The sequence below is a fragment of the Haliaeetus albicilla genome, chromosome 13 (assembly GCF_947461875.1).
Source record: "Haliaeetus albicilla chromosome 13, bHalAlb1.1, whole genome shotgun sequence".
NCBI lineage: Eukaryota > Metazoa > Chordata > Aves > Accipitriformes > Accipitridae > Haliaeetus > Haliaeetus albicilla.
In genome coordinates this window covers 10161544-10183308 of record NC_091495.1, presented here as the reverse complement: position 1 = coordinate 10183308, position 21765 = coordinate 10161544, and the positions used below count along the sequence as shown (strand labels likewise).

The 21765-nt window shown below is 35.6% G+C and overlaps 1 protein-coding gene across 2 annotated transcripts in view; it reads right to left on the bottom strand.

The window, feature by feature from the left end:
* The window catches only part of GPATCH2 (G-patch domain containing 2), a 131001-nt gene that overhangs the window by 106301 nt on the left and 2935 nt on the right, over positions 1-21765 (bottom strand). Inside the window, exons 2-5 of one of the 2 annotated variants that reach the window (XM_069800114.1) lie at positions 15149-15862; positions 9803-9864; positions 1519-1701; positions 314-393 (exon numbers count right to left, since the gene is read on the bottom strand). In XM_069800114.1, coding sequence (XP_069656215.1) covers positions 314-393; positions 1519-1701; positions 9803-9864; positions 15149-15862 — 1039 coding nt within the window. Of the gene's footprint in view, positions 1-295; positions 394-1518; positions 1702-9802; positions 9865-15148; positions 15863-21765 lie in introns of both variants that reach the window. The other variant, XM_069800115.1, reaches the window with a different exon arrangement.

Here is a 21765-nt window from a genome sequence, read left to right as displayed (position 1 = left end):
ATATACTGAAAATGTTAAATAACGCCCCACCCCAAACTTTTCCCTTCACTCAGTTCAAACTAAGTACTGAGAAACAGCATCAGATTGTTTCTGCCATTCAAGTACACACAAATATTCCATTACAATAGAATTGCAGTGGGAAGAGTCTAACTATTCAAAAAGAGCAAACACAATATCAGGCAGCAGTGGCACTATAGTCTTACCATTCTATTACCTACCTACAACATTAGGAAACAAGCATGAGAGGAATATACTACTTTAAAAAAATCTGCAAGAACAGCGCATATTAGCTTACAGTAATAAAAGCACCTACCAATGCGTTCTGGTTTCCTGAAGCCTTTTTTATGTTTCTTGCTGGCATTCCATGAAGATGGCTAAATCTACTCTGGAAACCTGCAAAAAAGAAGTACGAATGGATTTAAGAGTATTTCTTATACCATATAACCAATAACATACCAAATCTATTAATCTGACTTCAGTTAAACAGAAACATCTTAATATTGTCATATATTGTACTGGTGGAAACAAAGAGCAGAGAATGGGAAAAGTGAGAGAAAGGCTAAGCTGTCATGAAAATGAACATTTCTGGAGATACTCTTACTGCCATCCTGGTTCTACGCACAGTTGGCTGCCTAAGCAGAACATACTGAACTACAGTAGGAAAATGATTTTTGCATCACTTACAACTTCATTAGTACTAGAAAATGTTAAATCTGGTGAATATGCAGAAACAGTCCTCAAATACTTCTAAGCGTCTGGAAAATAAGGCTCACAAAAGAATTCAATATATTCAGTGTGCAGAGTAGTTTAAAAGTGATTTGACCACTACTCACATAAAAGATCTGTATTTGAATGCGAAAGTAGATTCTTGTGGCAGAGGGAAAGTACAACAAAATTCTTTGGCAGCAAGATGAGGTCTGACAACTTCAATCTTTAGACAAGAGTTGGGTTCCTAACTGTAAATGCAATCTAACACTGCTACAACTTACCATTGGAAACACTGGATTCACAGTTGTCTAAACTATTTTTTTAAAAAAAAAAGTATTTTCTACATTATAATCTCAATCCTTGCTCCAAAGGAACCCTTCCCTCTTCTCTACAAACAATATGGCCTGACCATAAAGCAAAACAAAGCAGATGGTCACACTAGTCTTTCAAGCCTTTGAATTAATGAACTTCTCTAGAATTCTAAACATTATCAGAGAAGCCAGGAACAAAATGGAATATAAAGATTCTCTTTAAATAATGCTTAATAATTTTCAATGCAAACATCAAGACAACAAATAAAAGAGTAAGCTATAAAAAGAGCCAAGTTTTACACTTTCTGACTTTTCTGATCATTGACTTTTTTAAAAATTATTTCTCTCTAATGATTATCTTAAAAATGAAATAGTTCAAGGAAACAAACTGGTAACTCCAAGATCTTGTCAACATTTTACATATTTTATATAATATACAGATACCTTTCTACTGTACCCAAGTGAATCTACAGTTTGCATTTGCTTGATTGCTACTTACCTCTCCTCCCTGACCGAGACATAAGAGGGAAAGTACCAGTTAAGATACTTTCAAAGACTGGATCAGGCAATTCTCTCTCCAGTTCTGTAGAGTCTTCTTGTTCCCACCATGGAATGACCCCCGTAATTCCACATGCTCCACCAGACTCATTTTCATGAAACCAATCACTCTGCTCATCATCACCTGTGTGAAGGCAGTATCCCCCCAAGCCCCCCAAAAAAGAAGGAGGAGCAGAGAAGATAAAAATCAGATGTTACCATCAATAAACACTCTGACAGGACAATTATTTATTTTGTTTTATAGCTGTATAACAATGACTCTTATATAGGCGTTTTTATTTGCAAAATGTTTCTCAATAGCATGACAAGCATTGCCATCAATGAAATCACATAAAATGTAATGTTTTAAAACCAATTTATGATAGTGAAAAACAATAATAAACCATTTAATCCTCTGGCAATAACTGCAGGGAAATCCATTTAAGTTACTGCACTTTACATATTAACAAAAAACAAGCCTTAATCTCCTGCAGGGAATTAAAAGGTATAAAACTGTGAAACTAGTTCTTTGCAGCTGATAATGGTATATAATTAGCTTAATTTCATGATTTGTATGGCTAGTAAAAGGGGAAAACAATCATGAACAGATGTGACTAAATGAAGTTAATCTGATTAAGTTCATTTAGAAATAAGTTTTGAAAAAGTTGATTTTAAATGAAAACTGACAGTATCATGTGATTGAGAATTACACTACATTATACCAAAAAGCTGGTCATTTTTACTGACAATATTTACAGATGTAGTATTTAAATACCTGGATTTAAACTCAAAAGACAAGACTGAAAATCTGATTTTAAACTTAGCTCATAAACACACTGGCAACTAAAAAATAAATTGTTATGTTTGTTTCAAAACATGTTCTTTTATACAAACCAGGTAGTTTACAGAAGATCAGAACATATCCTCTTAAGACATGGCAAATTTCCTTCCTTGCACCCAAAAATTAGATTTCCAAGTATGTGCTGTATATTTTAATTCTACTTCAAAGTATCCCAACCATGCCTCACTACTTCTGCATATAAATTATTTGTTTGGCATTTCAATTTTTAATTAGGCAGAACTAAGCAAGACACAAATGCAAGATTTATTAGACACAATTTTCAAGAACAAAAAGCATTCGTGTAAAATTTCCTTACCACTCAACCCCAAAATGGGAAAATACAAATAATAAAAACCCAAGCTAAAATTTGAGGAAAAATAAAATTCAACACACTTTCTCCAAATAAATTGTTGCAATGAAAAGAATACTTCAAGACCAAGCACAAGTGAAAATGGCTGTAAACATTCATCAGGACAAGTACTTCAGGAAAATAATAGAATAATTAAGGCCCTTCACTCATCACCTGCAGGTGAAATGTGATCCTTACATCTTTAATGATCTCTACTAAAGCAAAATTAGCAGAGGCTAGAGAACAGGAACTTTTAGATGGAGGAAAGGGAAAACAAGAGGTGGAAAGAGATACATAGGTCCAAATAAGATTTAAGTTCCTGGAGCATTTCAGATTACTCTCCATATTTATTCTAGTCCTCATTTATAGCTATGGCACTTCACAAAGGTGCTCACCACTAATTCTATCCTCATTTCATAAACAGCCAGGTATGGTTTCTTTGGAGGATGTCTAAGAGTACTGAACAGAGACAGTGGTAGTGATGGAGGGAGAATCACACGTTTTCATTAGATTGATCTGTGGTTCAGAATTAAGTTTGAACTCCTTTGTTTTGATTTTAAAAACTTTTATGTAGATAAACTTTGTCGGAATATTTTGTCATAAGATGAGAGCTCTAGACATCTTGACTAATAGGAAATACTATCAGGAACTCAAAAGAAGTCTTGTTACACAATTCAGCTGTGACAGTAAGTACAGAATTCTGAAACTGGGTTTCACAATCAGCTCAAGGACAGAAGCCTGTAAGAGTTATGCAATGCAGTCTTGGAAGAAAGAGCTAGAACTTAAGACTGTGTTGGTAGACTGCAGGATAAGGCAAATAGTGGCTATGGAAGGAAATCAGTATCTTCACTATATGCCCAACCACAGTTCTTTGGGAAAAATACAAAATTACTTTTCCTTTTTGTGCAACAGGAATGTTAGTATGCTAAGCAACCATCCATTAAGATGTCTTACCTGTTATGCTATTATACACTTCCCTAAGCACTTAAGTTGTTTACTGCCAAAGGCAAACTTAAGATCTGAACCTCGTAGGTTTTGCCCATGTGACAGCAGAATCCAGGTATACCTGGTTTTTAGCTTCCTTGTCTGTGTGCTTTAAACAACTCTGAATCCTTTGACTATTTTCAATCATATTATCACCTTGAGGCAAGCATAAACCTATTACTACTATTCTTATCCAGGTGAGAGCACCCACAGGCATTTTGTTTACCAGTTACTCCACCTTGAAGGGGTAACATTTTCAAAAGGAGTCAGGGAAGACCACTGCATTTAATCAATTTCAAGCCTCACACATATAGGCAATATAACACAGAGGCCTCCCCACTCAAGTTTGTAAACACATACTTGGATTTTATCCTACTTAATTTGCAGCTCTCAAAAGGGAACACAGTGACCATAGCAAACATGAACTTTTGAGAATTAAAAATTCAAAGCAGCATTTTTTACTTCAAAATACTTCAAAAGATTCACCACACTGTTCTTTCCTCTTAAGGATGCTGATTCAGCACAAGACTACAGCAAGTGATCATATTCTTCGAAGCTACAGGAACGATAAAACAACCTCTGGATCTCCGAGCCCACGCATTCTCCTAGCCATGTATTTAAAATACAACAAACTTGTTTGTGGGTAATGCTAAGGCCTTAAGGAATTACTTCAAAGCGATTTACATTCAATTACAACTGTACTGATCAGTACAAAAAAATTAAAATAAATTTAAGGCTCAGAAGTGTCAACTTCAATTCTAAAATTTCAAGGCACTTCAGTTCTGTCTTTAAGTTATTTAAGCTTTACCCTCCCCCCCAATTACTGTTTCCCTAATTTTCACTCTATATTATTGAGTCTACATATTTATCTAATTACCACTCCTTCATGTTAAATTACTTGCCTTCCCCTTTAAGAAGTTTAGAAAATGATTTATGTGGTCTTCTTACGGTTTCTCTATGGACATAGACCCCATCTGTATCACCATCAGTTTCACATTCAGAATAGCTTCACCTGAATCTTCTTTTAGCTAAAGCAGTGCAGGATTATAACAAACAGACTGCACTGCACACAAATAGAGTTTTCTCCCTATTCCTAGCTTTCTTTTGTTTCAAAATGGCCAGACTACCCCCACAGCAGTCACATATAGTGTACATGTGCTTGCCCATAACAACCACAACCTACTTTGAGAGGCTGCTGTGAAAAGAGTTCAGCATATAGTCCTGTAAACACAACTTGATAGTGTGCTGTTCCATTTTCCCTCAAGTCACACACAGAGAGCAACAGCACATGGACTGTAAATACCCTAGGATGCTAGTTTCATTTCCATGACCAGTGTACATCTTTCTAGGTAAAAAAAAACCCCAACACAAACCCACTGCTAACAGCTGTAATAATCATTCGGAGACATCAGAAGATTCACTATAACACATACAAGGAGTTTCGGGAAAGCAGAAGCTTAAGTTACCCATCCACTGAGGCACGCTGCACCTTGCTCTTTGTGCTCTACAGAGCTACCCTGGCAAAAGGGGTAACAGGACACCATTCAGACACCATTGAATTTAAGCAGCTAGTTCTTCTGATTCAAGCTTGAAAACTTCACATGAAGGTCTCCTCCCAGCCCTCCCATTCAATGTAGTATCATACCCTGTTCTTGAGTAGGACGACTGTACGGGTCTGCCATTAATAAATTAGACCAAGGATATCACGTCATCTCAGCTTTATGTTCACCTCTACCCCTGTGATCCACAGGCAATATTTAGGACTTCAACTATAAAGTAACTTCATGTTATTTCTTTTTCACCTGCAAAGACTATAAACTGATTAGCCACAACAGTTCAAAACTGGTGTGATTACACTTAGCATTGCACATTCCATTTCTTTTATACATGGAGAATGACGCCCTGACACCTGCAGCTACTGAGATGCCATACAAGGTCCAAATTAGTTTCTTGCTAGAGAAGACAAAAGGGTGGAATTGTCATATACTGAATCAGTAGTGGGTCATCTTCATAAAGGACACAGTAATGAATATATGTTTAATCATAAAATAATGAACAGCTATCTTTAAAAGCTCAGCTGCATCCACAGTGGAACTCTGACATTCCCTGACCTTCTCCAATTTTAACTGTTTAACACTTCATTAATATAATTTTCCTTCCTACTTGCTTAGATCTTAAAGGATATTTCAGGTACTGCATGTCATGATTTAAGAGGTCTTAAGTCAACTTTGAATTTCCCCAAGTGTACTAGTAGGTGTAGATGCACTAGGAATGCAGAATATGTTTTATTTGCCATACCCACACTATAAAATTCATTAAAGAATATACTTGCAGTTTGACTTTTTCCCCAAAACAGCAATAATATCAACTAGTGTTTGAAAAATGTTAGTTTTGTTAACATTGCATTGAAAGCTTAACTTATAAAGTGCCTTTGTAAAGCAGACCTGTGAAGTGCCTTGAAATTGCAGGTGATCCTACTAGCTAGGCCTATTATAGAGTTGTAGTATATGTTGCAAAGTAAGATTAGACCTTTTGTTTTGAAACTCTTCTTGTAAAAGTTTTCTACACTGGGCATAACATTGCTTATCATTAAAGTTTTTAATAATTGCAAAACAGCCATTGATGAAAATGCTATTAGGAATAAAGGAAAGAGTAGGAAGAAAAAAGGAAAGTCATAAGGATTTCTGATACATAAGCTTCAGCCACTGTTCAGTTCTTTCAATTACTTTGTTGGCAGGCTGTCCCACCTCCATACTCAAGGGCTTGATATCTGCATAGGATTTTGGGTTTTCGCTAACACTATTAAATCTTACCCCAAACTTGACCAATTTATAAACCTCTGAAAAAACCAAGCCCTAAGAATTCACCTGAGGTTTGTTAATAGTTCAGCAGCCATCTTCTTCACTGACTGTACCTGTACTGAGCATTTTCCATAACCTTTAAGCTTTTGCTGGCTAACTGCACAAGGTATGCAATGTTTCACAGAAGAAAAACACTTGCCACATTGGGATTGCAAAACATCTGAGTACCAATTACTTCTGCCAGAAAGTAATATGATAGTGGAATAGAGCACAGCAAAAGACCTGCCTTTTGCCCTCTCACATGACCCAAGGTAAGTACCTGGATAACTTGGAAAAGGAGGACAAGCATGGCTATGCTCACATGAGCACTTTCTAGGAACAAAACAAATCAAACAAAAAAAAGCTGTGAGACTGGAACAGAGGCAGGCTGGAAAGGAAAAGGGTATAAAGGTCTTTAAAAAAAAAATGTTAGCTGGCACACCACACACTAGAAGTTGAACACAGGATTTTCAAGTCTCAGCAATTTTCTTTTATCATAGCAATTAATGACAATTAAAATATATCTAGCAATTAACCCACTATTACCCCCAATTACAGCTACACCTGGTTTTCTTGAATCAAATTATAAAAGTTGAAACTATTCTGAGACTCTGTGCACAGAATAATACAGTTACTGTGGTGGAATTTATTTCTGTTTCGTTTCAGAAACAATTTTGGAAAGTATTAAAAGTTCCAAGGTCAGGCACTCCAAAGTTCAGAACTAAATACTCAACTATTTAACTGGCTGGCCAACTGCTCAAAGAAGCTGCTGCTTTAGATCACTTTCTTTTCTAGAATGTCTGTCCCATAGGATGAATATGCTTTGGGAATTAATTAGGGTTTTATAAAGAGTATTTGTCTGCAATAAATGAGATATGGTTCTTAATCTCAGAGACACAAAATGAACAAATGTTGCCCTGGAGAAAAGGATCCTCTTGTCCTCTACTACCCAAACTTCTGAATGATGGCAGACACATCATTTAAACCAAGTATTTCACCAGGCGGCATTAATCAATCTCTGGTTCTCCACCTGACTTAACAGAAACCTGAAGTCAGAAGTGCAGAAAATTTGAACTACAAATGAGGTCAAGATGTTGATGTTCTGAACATATATCCTGGAAGAGGGACACTGGGAAGACAGAAATCAGAGTCTAGCTTTTAAAAACAGACAACAAAATCAGCCAGTTCTTCCCTTAATACATTTTCATCCTGTCCTCTTCCAGCTTCATTTCTCTCACCCAGGCTTTTCCGTTGCTTTTATCAGATTTATTTTCTCCTTCCTTCATCCTTTTCAATTTTGTATGTGCATCAGTTCAGCTATAAATTAATTTACAGAGATAAAATAACCTCATCTTACTTCATAAGGGGAGTACAAAGATAAAAATTATTCCCCCCCAAAGAAAATGGTAGTAAGTATTATTAGAAAATAAACAATTTTGGTTTTGCAGTAGGATCTCTCATAGTACTTTCATGGAAAAGTCTTCACAAAACCAAAACTATAATGGAGATCTAAGAACGTCTGAGATCCAGTGTCAAGTTAATGGCCTTCTGATCATACCCACAAAATAATTAGTCCAAAGTAGAGATTAAAAAAAATAATAATGTTTTGTCCTGACAATATCCTTCTCAATTATTGTTGTTCTTTTTATTTATATTTCAGAACACTATTTCAGGTCTAATGCTCTCTGCTTGAAAATGACAATCAAACTGAACCAAAGTTCAAAAATCAAACAGGCAAAAATAAGAATTACAGCTCTATAGTAAAGAACCAACACTAAAAAAAGATAACACCACACCAGTGAAAGAACACTGCTGTTCAGCAATCCCTCCCTTCTTTTCTTCTCCCACAAAAACTTATAAGAAAAACAGAAAGTAACTGAGATTTTCAACAATATTATTCAAAGATTTAAATAATTTAGTTCAGGATTTAAGGACAAAAATATTGATACGAATATATAGGAAAGGTACTTCAAAAATGTATGCAATTACAAAATGTCGTAGGTCATGCTGCATACAAATATAGAGGACAAATGTTTTAAAAATTGCAAGTTAAAAAGAGAAATTCGTATAGGGAAGTAAAAGCAAATCTTTTTGATGTGTCTCATATTGAAAAACTTAAAGTATTGAAACACTGAAGTTAAAAGATCAATCTAAACTTTCAGAGAGAACCTAAATTCTTCAAAAAAAGCTATGTGTTAGCACAACTAAAACCAGATACTGAGACTGGGAGGTACAGTTTATGTAGCACAAGTTACTGTTGCACAAGGAAGGTAACACCTCTACTCTAAATCTGAAAAATCATCTCCCTCCTGTAACTTTAAAATAGAAGACAAAAAAAACAGAAGAGAGAAATACACATTAGAGAAAGAAAAGAAAATAAGAACAACATTCCTTTAACCTAGATCTGTGGAATGGGCCAGGATTTGTTTTCTTGCACACACTCAAGTAGTCTGTCACTAACTGCATAAGAAAATAATCTCCATTACCATTAACTTGGAATTGCCAACAGAAAAGCCAGTCTTAATCTTCTGGGAGACTATTTTTTGCCTCATTTTTTGTATATTGTCAGAGACAGTGAGTTCCTAGTCTGTGAGCTGGGCACTAAGATGCTAATACAGGTAAATGTGTTGCACTTAAAGATGGCAATAAACACTAATGCTGAAAAAAAAATAATCCTGTACTTGCATCCTCAAAGGAAAAGGAAAATATTGAATCTTCACTGCATTTTAGATTAAAGAAATTTTTTTCAGAGGGGAGAGACTTTAAACAGCATGCATCTTCCAATCTCAATCTTAGACTGCTGAAAAAATTGTTTGTTTGAAAAGTAGTTTCAAACTACCGAAGAACTATAAATTCCTTCCATATTAATCTGGAAGAAAAGAAAGAAAAAAGCCACCTCAAAAATAGTTTGAGAAGCAGTACCATGATCATGGAGTCCTGTCTGAAAATTGGAGCAACTGAAGAATTGAAACTTAGCATAGATGATCTTTTGGAGATTCTCAAGTTATAAGTAAGTTTACTGTATTACAGAAACAGCTTTTGACTAAGTCATGGATTCAGGACACCCTCTGATAACATTTCAAAAAACCCAGAAAGCAAGCTATACTTCAACTCATTAAAATAGTAATAGCAACTGAAATAGAGTAATTGACCTATGAAATAACTTGTAACGCTTACAGAATTTCAACTGAAGTGGTTTGAGGGGTGGAGAAGGGAAAGATTGTTTCAATACCTTGTCTTCCCTCATCATTGGTAAACAAACCAGCATCACTGCTGCTCAGACTGCTGGATTCACTGTAATAAGAGAAAGAAAGAAACAGATCAAAAGAACAATTGATCTTTCAGTCGTAAAATTTTAAGGAGACAAGGCTGTGCTCAGATTGAACTTAAGCCCAACAGAGATCGGAAAGAAAATAGGATGATTTTTTTTAATCAAACTGCAAATATCCTAGTTCCATTAACTACAAAGCATATTATTTTTGGCACATAAAACCACAGGAATCTAATGGTACCCTGACAGTAAGCCAGATGTGACTGCAACGAGGTGCTGACACAATTGATGCATTTTATTATCTGCTTCCATCAAATGCTCACTGCTCTCTTCTTATGCTGTGCAATTCAGCTTGATCCTGGAACACCACTGCTCAATAAAATAGGAAAAGTCTCAATCAAAAGCAGCCTAAGCCTTCCTTCAGCACATGAAATATAAGAGTCTGAAAATCAAATTACCTTTCTGAACATCATTTGCAAATATTCTGGAAAAGACACTGCTTAAGGTTTCATGACATACTACTTCGGGAGAAAGAAAAAAGTTTATAACAAAGGTAGCCAATTAAATCAAAATAAAGGTCACCCTGAAAAAAATAAGTATGATCAACAATAAGATCAACAGAAGCAGCAAGGTACAGTTTACTTCTCTGTCACTTCCGTCTTGGCTTTAAAATTAGAATGTGTGTATACAACATGCACACACTTCTCTCTAAATTGAAAGATATCAATAAGGATTTTGTTCTTTGCTGTATACACTGTTACAAACAATATTCCACATGTCTAAATAGTAAAACAGACTTGTCTTTTAATAACACAGATTACAATTTGGTGAGTTTCACACAAAAGGATTTTTTTGTAAACAATTTATTTCATTTTTTGTCAGAGTAGCTCTGCAAAGGAAGTAATATTCTCACCATAATTCAAAATTTAATCACATTTTACTTACATCGCAATGTAGAACAATTTGGAAAAAAAAAATCACTTCAGTTCACCACACAAATTCAAGTACAAGTTACAAATACGATAGCTACTCAGTGTTGCATACAAGCTACTTACAATAACTTGAGGTCTGATTACCTTTCTACACTTATTCATATTAAAACATACATGCAGTCCTATACTTGAATTCAACTGGTTTCAATTATTTTTAGTTAATTCCTAATAATAAATCAGTTTTATTTTTGTTTCTAAATAACTAGTACACCTAGGAAAATTATTTCCTTTTATATGTTCATCTCTCACAAAAATGAGCCTTTTTTCAAAGCTTGTAATATGAATTATATAAACTTAGTCTAATTTGTGTTTAATTATAAGTATATATTTGCTTTTTGTATCTTCCTTTATGAGGCATCCCAACAGGATTTGAAACACAACATGGTATCAGGAGACAAAGCAGTGATTTTTACTTTTTTTTTTTTTAAATATATATACACACAGCTCTGGGTTTGAAGACTATGTTTTCCTACTCTTTGCTGTATCTTCTGCTTATCCACATTCTTACTGTATAAGCAATATTTATACCATCTTTTATACATAGTATCATCAGAAAAGACTTAATCACTTGCACAGTTGCCTGAACCAGAAGAAAGATGACAGGTGTGCAATGAGAATGGAACCATCTTTCACGGAGACCAGAACTTGAACTTCCTAATGTTGCAAATCCTAGTAACTTCCTTCTAGCAAGTGTCCCATCTTCACTTTAATTACAACATAGATGGCTTTACTGTCCTCGCATTTCATTGTGCACAATTTTACATCATACATCTCATAAAAACCCCATCCCTTTTTCATAGATTCTTCCTGTATATTTATTGTTTAATTGTACTTTTTAAAATGAAAGTTAGGAAATCCTTTCAGTCCTAGTATTTCAGCCAATTTCCCCACAAAAATTTCCAATTTTGAGAACAATCTTCTTCCTTTTTTCTAAAAGGTATTTTAATTGTGCAATAATTCTTACTGAAGGACTAGCCAGTTCATAAAAACATAACCACTTGAAATTTTAAAAACTACACATAATAATGTTTTGGGTTTTTTAAAAAAAAATCAAACCATAACACTGGCATATCCATGGCAGCCCCAGTGTTCATTCTCCTCAGGCCACAGTCAAATAGGGCAGGGATTACAGCCGAGATAATTGCTACATGGTAGTCACTTCACTGAATAAATTCAAAACGTCTGGAATTAATACATTAATATCCAAGTACATGAAAGCTGTTATGATGGAATTGATTTCAGGTTTTAATATAATTTTGCATTGTATATTGCTAATTCCTTTGCTTTGCAGTGAGAGTTCTGCTCCCAGCAAGACTTCCAGGAAAAAGAAAAACCACGCATTCCTTTTAGACCTATAAAATAGTGTATGCAAGCAAAAACTTGGAACGAACAGCTCTGTTATCCAAAAAGCTTTCACAGCTTTATACATTTGTGGAAACAAAGAAGAAATCATTTTTATTTTTAGTTACTAGTAGCAAACTGTCCCATACCTTGGTTTCATATGACACTTGTGACCTTTGTTTACCAACCAAGCCTGTTCGCAAGAACTGACCAGCCACTGTACTTGCTCTGACTGGCAGGCCAGCGGGTGCGCCTCCCCAAGTTCCACTGCTGCTCTTTCAAAAGGGGCAATTGAGATTTCTCCTCTATTTAGTCACTAAAAATGCAAACAATTGCCAAAGCTTGCAGGAATTAAATATCATCCAAAACTCCACACATTGTCAAATTTGGCTGAAACTGGCCAAGGAGCTAAGCATTGAGGATAAGGGGGAATGAGCGAAGGACAGGCTCTGATCATGCAAATCTAATTTCCCGTGCTCAAAACCAACCTCACAGAAATTCATCTTTGGGATCATTTAGATGCTGACATTGTAAGAGCTTGAAGACTCCTCCTACTACTCCTGAACCCTGCACTTAAAAACCAGTTATTGTTGTGTTTGGTGTTTGAACACACACAGATAAAAAGACTGTGAAAGTAGTGTCACTTAGCATTTTTAATCTGCGCTTCAAGCATGTATGTTATTTTAAAGTAATTTCATGTATACACTGAAAACTTCTCCTCACCAGTTTTAAATCCAAACAATTTAACTCCCATTAAAAATTATTGGCTTTCATTTTAAAAAACTGAACTTCTAAAACATTAATCATTTTTTAAATTAATAATTATTAAACTGTATGCACACAAATATACAAAATCAGAGCAGCTTTGTATACTTTTTATTTTTCCTCTTCTAACAAGTACTGCTGAAGCATGAGTCTTATCCAAGATGCTTTGTTAGCTCTCCGTATCTTGTGTAATCTTACAAAACTCATGTTCCCTTTTAAAAACTCAGCTTTTACTCTTAGAACATACTCTTAGGAACAGAGTTTGCTAGTTGTTTCCAATTCTTCTGGCTAAACAATCTCAAACAGTAGAGGCACTATTGCATTTCAGTAAGGTTAGTTTAAAATGAGTTAAAATTATTCACATACAAAATATTCAGGTACAGTATGCACCCAATAGGCTTAGATATGGTGGATTTCTAATCACACTACGGAATGCAAATTTTCTAATTCAGTGGTTTCCAAACCTTTTGCTACAGATGACCATTGCAAGAAATTCAGAATGACAGACCATCACTCAGCCATGTGCATGAGCAGAAAACACTATGAAAATGAGAATGGTTTTAAAGGCCATTTACTGGGGCCAGTGACAAACATTTGAAGTACGATTTGAAAAACAACTGCATTCGCTGTAACAAAACACTAAGCATTCTGAAGAGGAAGATGAATTTTTAAATCAGTAACATTTCTTTTGTGAAAAAGTAAAAAGATATTCAGACTGACCTGTGAGTAGCAGTTTTGGGAGTCTACAAGAGGATTTTCATACTGATCACTCTTCTCTCCACCCAAAAATTAGCTACAGAATTTGAGTTGGAGAACTGCTACCCTTGTAGCATAACAGAAAATCTTTTATAAATAAAAAAGTGACAGGACTATGCACATACGATAAACTATGTAATGGTTCCTAGCTCCAAGAAAATTTTTAACCATCTGTCTTTAGGTACCAAACTTGGGGGAACAGATTCCCAGTATCATCAAAGAAGGAAGTTTTCTAAAGGCTTCCTGACAACACACACTCCCATCTTGCATGTCAAAGTGAGATGTCTGAAGTTACACTGGCTGCCCTGAAGGACTGTGTCTGCTCTAGTAATTAAGACATTAGGAACAATCTTTTAAGACCCAGGATTCATTCAGCTCTTTCAGCTGCTTATTGTTCACAGGTGAGGGACAAAACCAGTATGTCATAAAAAGACTTCAAAGAACTTTTCTGACAATAACTGGAGTTAGTCACTCGCCTACTGTTATTACAGTAAACAATCTGTTCTGGTCAAAACCCCTGGGTACTCTCTGCATCTCAATTCTACCTCTCCACTAAGGAAAAGGCTTGACAGTTTATAGATAAAATGCCTACAAGAAAACAGGGACACTAGCGCTGTCAAGCAACTCACCAAAATTATATATGTTTTAATATGAGTCTTTCTCATTGACAGTTCTGCATTCAGAACCAGGCAAATGGAATAAACATAATCAAGCTTACCAGGCACTGCAGGTAACATCCCTTGTGTGTGGTGGAAAAATGACTTACACCTTACTGTGTTGTCAAAGTAGTACTTTGGAAACAATTACCATTGTAGTATGACTGCTGTCTGGAATGGATGGATGAGGTGTACTGCCAAAGGGTCATCATTCCCCCATTTTTCTAATGGTAAGCTCAGGTGTTTCTGAACTGTAAATTGGTTTTTGCATTTCGTAAATGATGTATATCCTTGGCAACCTGCAGACTTTTTATGCCCATGACACATAAGAACATACTGTCTAAATGGTGACTCTAAACACTGACAACCTTTCTGATGAATAGAGATAACAATCAAAGCACCAATGTCTAGAAATTGTAAAAACACTTAATTTTTGTCTGAGAACTGTCACCAGTTGAAACACCCAGAAAAAAACATATTAATCATTTGTATATTCTGTCATTCTTAATCTTGAAACAATTAGAATGTATTATTTCAAGAAACTGTTTTCTTGGTTATTCCTCTGCTACATGACTCTCTATTTTATGTTGAATTCCTTAACCCGAGCAACTCATGCATATTACAAATAGTAGACTTAAAAAAATATTTAAGAGTAGCTTACTAAAACAGGTACTATTGATGCTAGCATTTTAACTCTGGAATTAAAGAAAAATCCAAAGATTCCCAATACAAGCAACAGTAATAAAAGCAAATAAATATTATCCAATGTTTCTGTAATGAGGAAGAGAAAGAATAACCTGTCACTCATGTTCTCATCTGAGCCTTTTTGCTCCTCGTACTCCATTTTGTCCTTATTTGCTTGGTTCACTTCTTCATTTTCTATAACTACCCCTTCATCCAAGACTTCTGGTCCTTGTCGAACTGCAGCTACTTTTCTTTTTTTCACTTTGCTCTTGGAAAACTCTTGGTGTTGGTATGATTTATTGTTATTGTCCATTTCTTGATCTCTGCTGTTATCCTGCTGTTGAGTTATTGTCAGCGCATTAGAGACTTCTGATGGCAGATCTATTGCCATCCGTTTTACCTTTCTTCTCCTGCGCAAAGTTCTGTTTCCCAAACTGTCAACAGCCAAATCTGGTTCATGCCACAGAGGCCTTTTGCCTCTAATATTATTTAAGTTTGAGGAAGGTCTACGTTTAGCAACCAACAACTGGTCATCAGAGTCACTGTGGTCTTTCTTATTAGCATGATTCTCCCTGTAGTCTTTGTTTGATTCTTCTAAACTGGAATCAGAACCTTCACTTAAGCAGTGACCAGTCTCCCAGGGATGATGTGTGGTAAACGAACGTCTTTTTCGTCCCCTCCTTTTCCTTGCCTGTCGCTTTAAAAGACAAGACACACTTCGAGAATGATCTCCAGTATCAGCAAAACCTCCTCTGGCTTGCTCTGAACTTTCTTCCAGTGCTGAAACGAGATCGTGAACCAGCTCCTCCATAGTCCTACTGAAATGCCTATATATTTCAAAGCAAAAAAAATAAAACACACAAGAAAACAACAAATTAATCTGAAGTGTTAAGCATAAACTCTATAAAAATTTTACCTGCCAAAATTATTGCAGTCACTTTAGGCAAGCTAGTCTTAATGTCCGTCCTATAAAGATTATTGTAGTTCTGCTGAGAGACAAAACCTTGCCAACCAGTCCTATGCAATTTGCAACACATCAGCATACATTCCTTTTAAAAGGTATCTTCCCAAATTTCTGTCTTGGAAAGAGATGGGGAGGGGGGTGGGGTGTCCCCATTTGGTTTTGACCTCACTATTATTGTTTGGTTTTAATTAATTTCATCACATTTTTACATTTTTTTCAGGGATTCTGCATGCTGAGAGCATCAGCAAAGCCCATTCACTAACTGCAGGTAGGGAGCACATTTTAAATTTATGAATGGGAAATAGAATACATAATATTCCTCCTTGATAGTATATTAGGGAGTTCTGTTTAAGAGTTGTCATTATGATAAAATATTTTTAAGGATAATTATCTCTTGATGCTGCCTAAATGCCAAAATGAAGACAGTAATTCTTTGATAAAATATGACTTTTTTTTAATAGTGACTAATTCTGTCTTTCCAAATGGCTGATATGTGTTTGATATTTTTAAAATATTGATTCAGTGGAGTGATATTAAGTTGAGACAATACCCTGCTACAGGTAATTCTAGAGTATTAAATGCAGAGTTTTCCACCACATGTAGACACTCACATCCATAGAATCACACACTTGTGTAAGGAAAAATGTCCCTAAACACACACAGTGTCTGACTAAGGCCTTACCCTTTTAAATGTTTTGCTCCTTCCTCCTCAAATTTCACTAGCATTTAGCATGTCTTTAACTCAGTATGCTTCAGTAAGTTCACCCATGCATTATATGAACACAATTATGAAAAGAAGAGAAAACGTTAAAATGACTGCTGCTGAACTCTAATCCTTCTCTGAAGGCTGTGAACCTTCTCTGTAAACACAGCAATCAGATTCCCACATCAAAGCATCAGAAGACCCCTTTCGTTGAGGTAAAACAGAGAATAATGTTCATGCTCTTTACTGCATTATAACAACAGATAAATATCAGGAAGACACTCAGTAAATTATGTAGAGGATGTTTAAAAGCAAGACTCTTCACTTTGTTTTACAACATAAGAGGAATTAACAAATAGTTTTCTACCCATACCAGCAGAGCTGTAGATGTGGAAAAAACCTGGACACAACACACAGGTTCCCTCTCTCACTTACCACAAATTCCAATGTTAAGGGTACTTAACAGTGATGGCTGAATAGACAGTCATGACCGTAAAGTACACAAACTTCAAATATTAATGGAGGAACTGAAGAGCATGTTTAAGAAGAAATCCAAGCTGGTAATGAAATATCTTACCTAAAGAAGTGATATATTCTCCTCTTAAACCATTTTCAGAAACACTTATTTTAAACATTTCAATTGAAAGATCACCAAAAGCACAGAGAGTGGTAGAAACACAAGCTCATTTTGAATTCCTGAAACTACTGTGTCACTTGCATTTATTTCTCATACCTCTTTTACTGTCCTGCTGTAATCTCTAGTCCTATTACTCCCTCTTAACCTAACATTTTCTTTGGCTCTTAGTACAGCAGAATCATCATATTATCTTGTAAGGGGTGAGACAGCTCTGGAAGAATGCTACACTTTCTCCTTAATCCATTTGGTTCACAAGAATCAAAACCTCCATAATCACAAAAAATTACTTCTCAGGAGCAAGAAAAGCAACATAGTAGGAGAAGCATTCCAAATGAAGCAATGATTTTCTGAAAATTCAGAGAAAGAGAAAAGTAGAAGTCAATTAACCTAGAAATTGCTTTGAGACATGCAGCATCAAAATGATTTAAAACTAATTCTTCCTTTGAGTTTTCAAAGTTTCAATTACTGTGGAGGGTTTTAGCAGGGTATGGGGGTTTTGTTGGGCTTTTGCTTGGGGTTTTTGCTTGTGTAGTAGGAATTCCAACAATCAGTAGAGGCAAGTCCAGGTATATCTGTACAGGGCTTCTATGCATGATGCCTAAATAGATATATTAACCCATGTTTAACAGGTTATAGCAGTTATAGCAGTAGCTATAACTGCACAATGGGGAAGGCACTAGCCCCGTTAGCCTTAATATTAGACACCCATGAAGACAGCTATTCTTGCAGGTGCGCATATCAGAAATGAGATGCCCTTGAGATTTAAAGGGCTTTCTAATACTTCTGCACTAAAATAACAGGAACCGTAAGAGTCAAACAGGCAAACTCCAGTACCTTTATCTGGTTTGAGACATCAACTCCCCCAACTGCCTACCCAGCCCTTCTGCCACAGGCATTTGCATTTATAGCAAACTGATAGAAGTGGAGGCATACCAAAAACTGAACTAGTAGGCTTAAACCTACATTTAGCTCTCAAAACAAACAGGTTTCTGTTAACTTGCCAGAATATGAACTAGCATATATAATCTCTTGCAGCCCATTCTGCTAGTGTCCCTGCAGCACAAAGTAAAAGGGAAAGGGAAGACAGGGACACTAATGTCTTACACCACAGTTTATGATTAATTAGTTCAATTCAGTATCCCTAATCCATATGGATAACTACATCACTAAAATCAATGTAGCTCCTAGAGTGGACATACCAATTTACTCCAGATAATGGCTAAGCATGGTGGTAAAGTTGCCTTAGTTTTATGAAATACTTCAAGATCAAACACAATAAATCCAGCTTGGATTTATATATCTGATCTAAACTTGCCTTGAATTCCTCCTAAAATACATTCAATACAGAAGGTGCCAGATCAAAAGATGAAACTCAAGAAGAGTGAACACCCATAAGTATTTTTGAAGTAAAGGGATAATATGATTCTTAAAAGGCCCTGAGCAGTAAAGGCACTTAATTTCCATCTGACTACAACTTTGAATCCTATGCACTCCTGCAGTTAATCTTTTCTATTGAATATCAAGTCTCTTCATTGCAACTCCTGAACTAAGATCTGTACAGGGCAGTGACCTTGTTTACCCTAAAAATTACAGCCATAGTCTCATGTATAATAACTGTATCCTAACTGCATTACCTCTTAGATCAGACAAATTAATATTATAATTACTTCAACATGTTTCCTTAAGATGATTATGAGAATTACTTCATCAATTTGGAACAGTGGAAGCTCCTTCGTAACAGATTGAGAATACAATAAACATACTACTTCATGTTTTTATTCACATTGCACTTTCAACATGCCAGTGGTCCACATTAAAACTCCTTCTCCTGGAAGTCAAGGAAATCTCTTTTGATTAATTTTATTGGAGCTCTCATTTCTCTTGCTACAATGAATTAAAAAAAATGGCAATGGCAACCAGATAGAACAGTTTATCTGAAACCTGTCTCCAAAATTCAGGAGCATATTTGTGTTACAGCATTATTTATCAGACAAACTCAGTTTCGCAACTTTCTCCACTGTTCACAACCAGCTCTCAAGTTAGTATTCCAAACCTATGAAGTAATTGTAATCATCACTGCAGATGTTACTGTAACAAAAATATTTGCATTTGAAATAGGTTGAAAAATAACTACAAGAAGTATTAAAGACATTACCAGTGAGTATGAACTGTATTCAGTAAGATGAGAAATTTCAAAGGTTGTAATAAGGAACGCAGAACAACATATTGAGGTACATAAAATATTAAGTTGAGCCATAGTTTAGCATGACTCACATAAGGCTATAAAAATGCTGTTACAGCAACAGCCCACAGCTAGCAATAAACTGTAATGTCTTCACTAGGAGAAGATTCTACTTTAAGAAAATCTAGTTTGCCTACACTGACCTTTACATTTATCTGAAGCAGTTTTAATGTAGTTCACCAAAGGCTGACCTATTTCCTCTCTAACCCCTACCAGAACAGACCATAAAAGTACTTTCGCAGGAAACAGTGTAACTGCTTTCACCTACCCAAAACAGTTCACACAGCTTATGTTCAGCATTAATATCTGCATTAAAACTCCTAATGGAAATAATGGGCACTTGCTTTTTCAGTGAAAATCAATTATCATTTTTGTTCACTTTCCACCAAAAGCACGTAACAATGTAAAGTACTGCTCACAAAATATTTAACAAACACTTACACACTGAGAGGAAAGCTAATTTGGTTGCACAACTTGTAAGGAGAGGCAGTATCTTTTGCTAAACCGACAGATGCATTTACATTTACTCTGTAGTTCCATACCTTTTCCTGTGAAATAGATATGGGCTTTGTGGCAGCTAAAGTTATGCTACATCTGTGTTTCAACAATTTTGAAAAGAACCATGACTTCTGCTGCCTTCACAACCCACCTTGATCACAAGCTAAGGGCACAAGAAAAATCAAGTAGTTTCTTTAATATCAGGATTACAAAACCTTACTTTCTGTAATCTTTTCCCATACAGATTCTCTGATGTCTCGTAACACAGCTGTACTCACAATGTATCTTTATCTTTGGACAGACTAATCTGAATCCCATTTTTCCACCCCAGAAGTTATTTTCACAAAGCCTTAGAAACATTAGCTTTAAGACCTCTGCTTTATTGGTGAATGTGACTGAAATTTGGATTGAACAGGTGCAAGTATTTGAGAGGGAACAGCAGATGATAAATCTCACCACCTTGCCTGAAGAACTTACAGATTCAAAAAAAGACAGCTATCACAGTTCTTGGGATGCACAAAAGCAAAAGCAAAACAGAGCAACACAACTTAGTTAAAAGTATTAAAAAGCTAGCAAGAGACTAGATGAGGAAATAACTGATAAACCTACGTTACATAGAAGCTTATTGTATACATCAGAAACAGAAGCTGTGTCTAGATTATTTAAACTTGCCTGTCATCAAATGGCCATCACTAAGAGGAGGACACAAAGCATCCAGTTCCACATCCACACCGAGCTAGGTATTGTCTGCTGGACAACCAGGTATGGAAGGCTACACAATGACCAAAATGCATTCTAGCCTGTACCAACCATCGCTGGGGGGCATAACAGCTAGCTATTGGGCTACTGAGAATCCCCATACTCTTCCCCTTCTGAGGATCCTGCCCAGTGCTTCCTGTAAAGACTAAGAGCCAATGCACTAGCAACACATTCAGAGTAAATCTGACATGCAGACCAAAAAAACTTAATACAAATGTAGTTTTCATATTATAAAATTTAAAAATATGACAGTGTCAGAACAGAAACTTACAGAAACTAAATGTTAAGAAAACATAATTATTTTGAGTTTCATATAAGATAGTGCAAACAGTTACAAGAATTGAGGACGCTTGAGATAAGTCAGGATACTATTGTGGAGCACGTCTATATCTGAAAACGGAAAAATAACCCCCAAATCTCAGGCCATTTCTCATCTTCATGGAATGCCAACTCTCCTTTTTTGTAGTCAGTTATGTCTGTATATAAATCAGTTTCACAAAAATAATGAAAGTACAGGAGGAGTTTAAAAAAGTTATGAAAGTCATTGTTCTACAATTAAAGACAATTACTACATTTGCTGAAAAATTCTATAAATTCTTTTTTATATCAAATATACAACTCCCATACATTTAGTTGTATACAATTACTAGCAACATTTTATTCCTCCGATCACACACTACACAGCAATGGGTACCAACTCTGTATTTGAGAAACTTCTTTAGACAAGTTTTGGAATTTCCTTGCACTTGTCCTATACAATATAAAGTTACTAGCATTTGAGGAATGATGGAATTTTATTAACTGGTTATGTCGCTGATCCCCCTAAAAATTTGGGCCACACAAACTTGCAATAAGTACATCTGACTTTTCTACAACTGCTGCTTATCTAAGAAAGCACAACAATAAATAGTATCAAGTCTACTCATA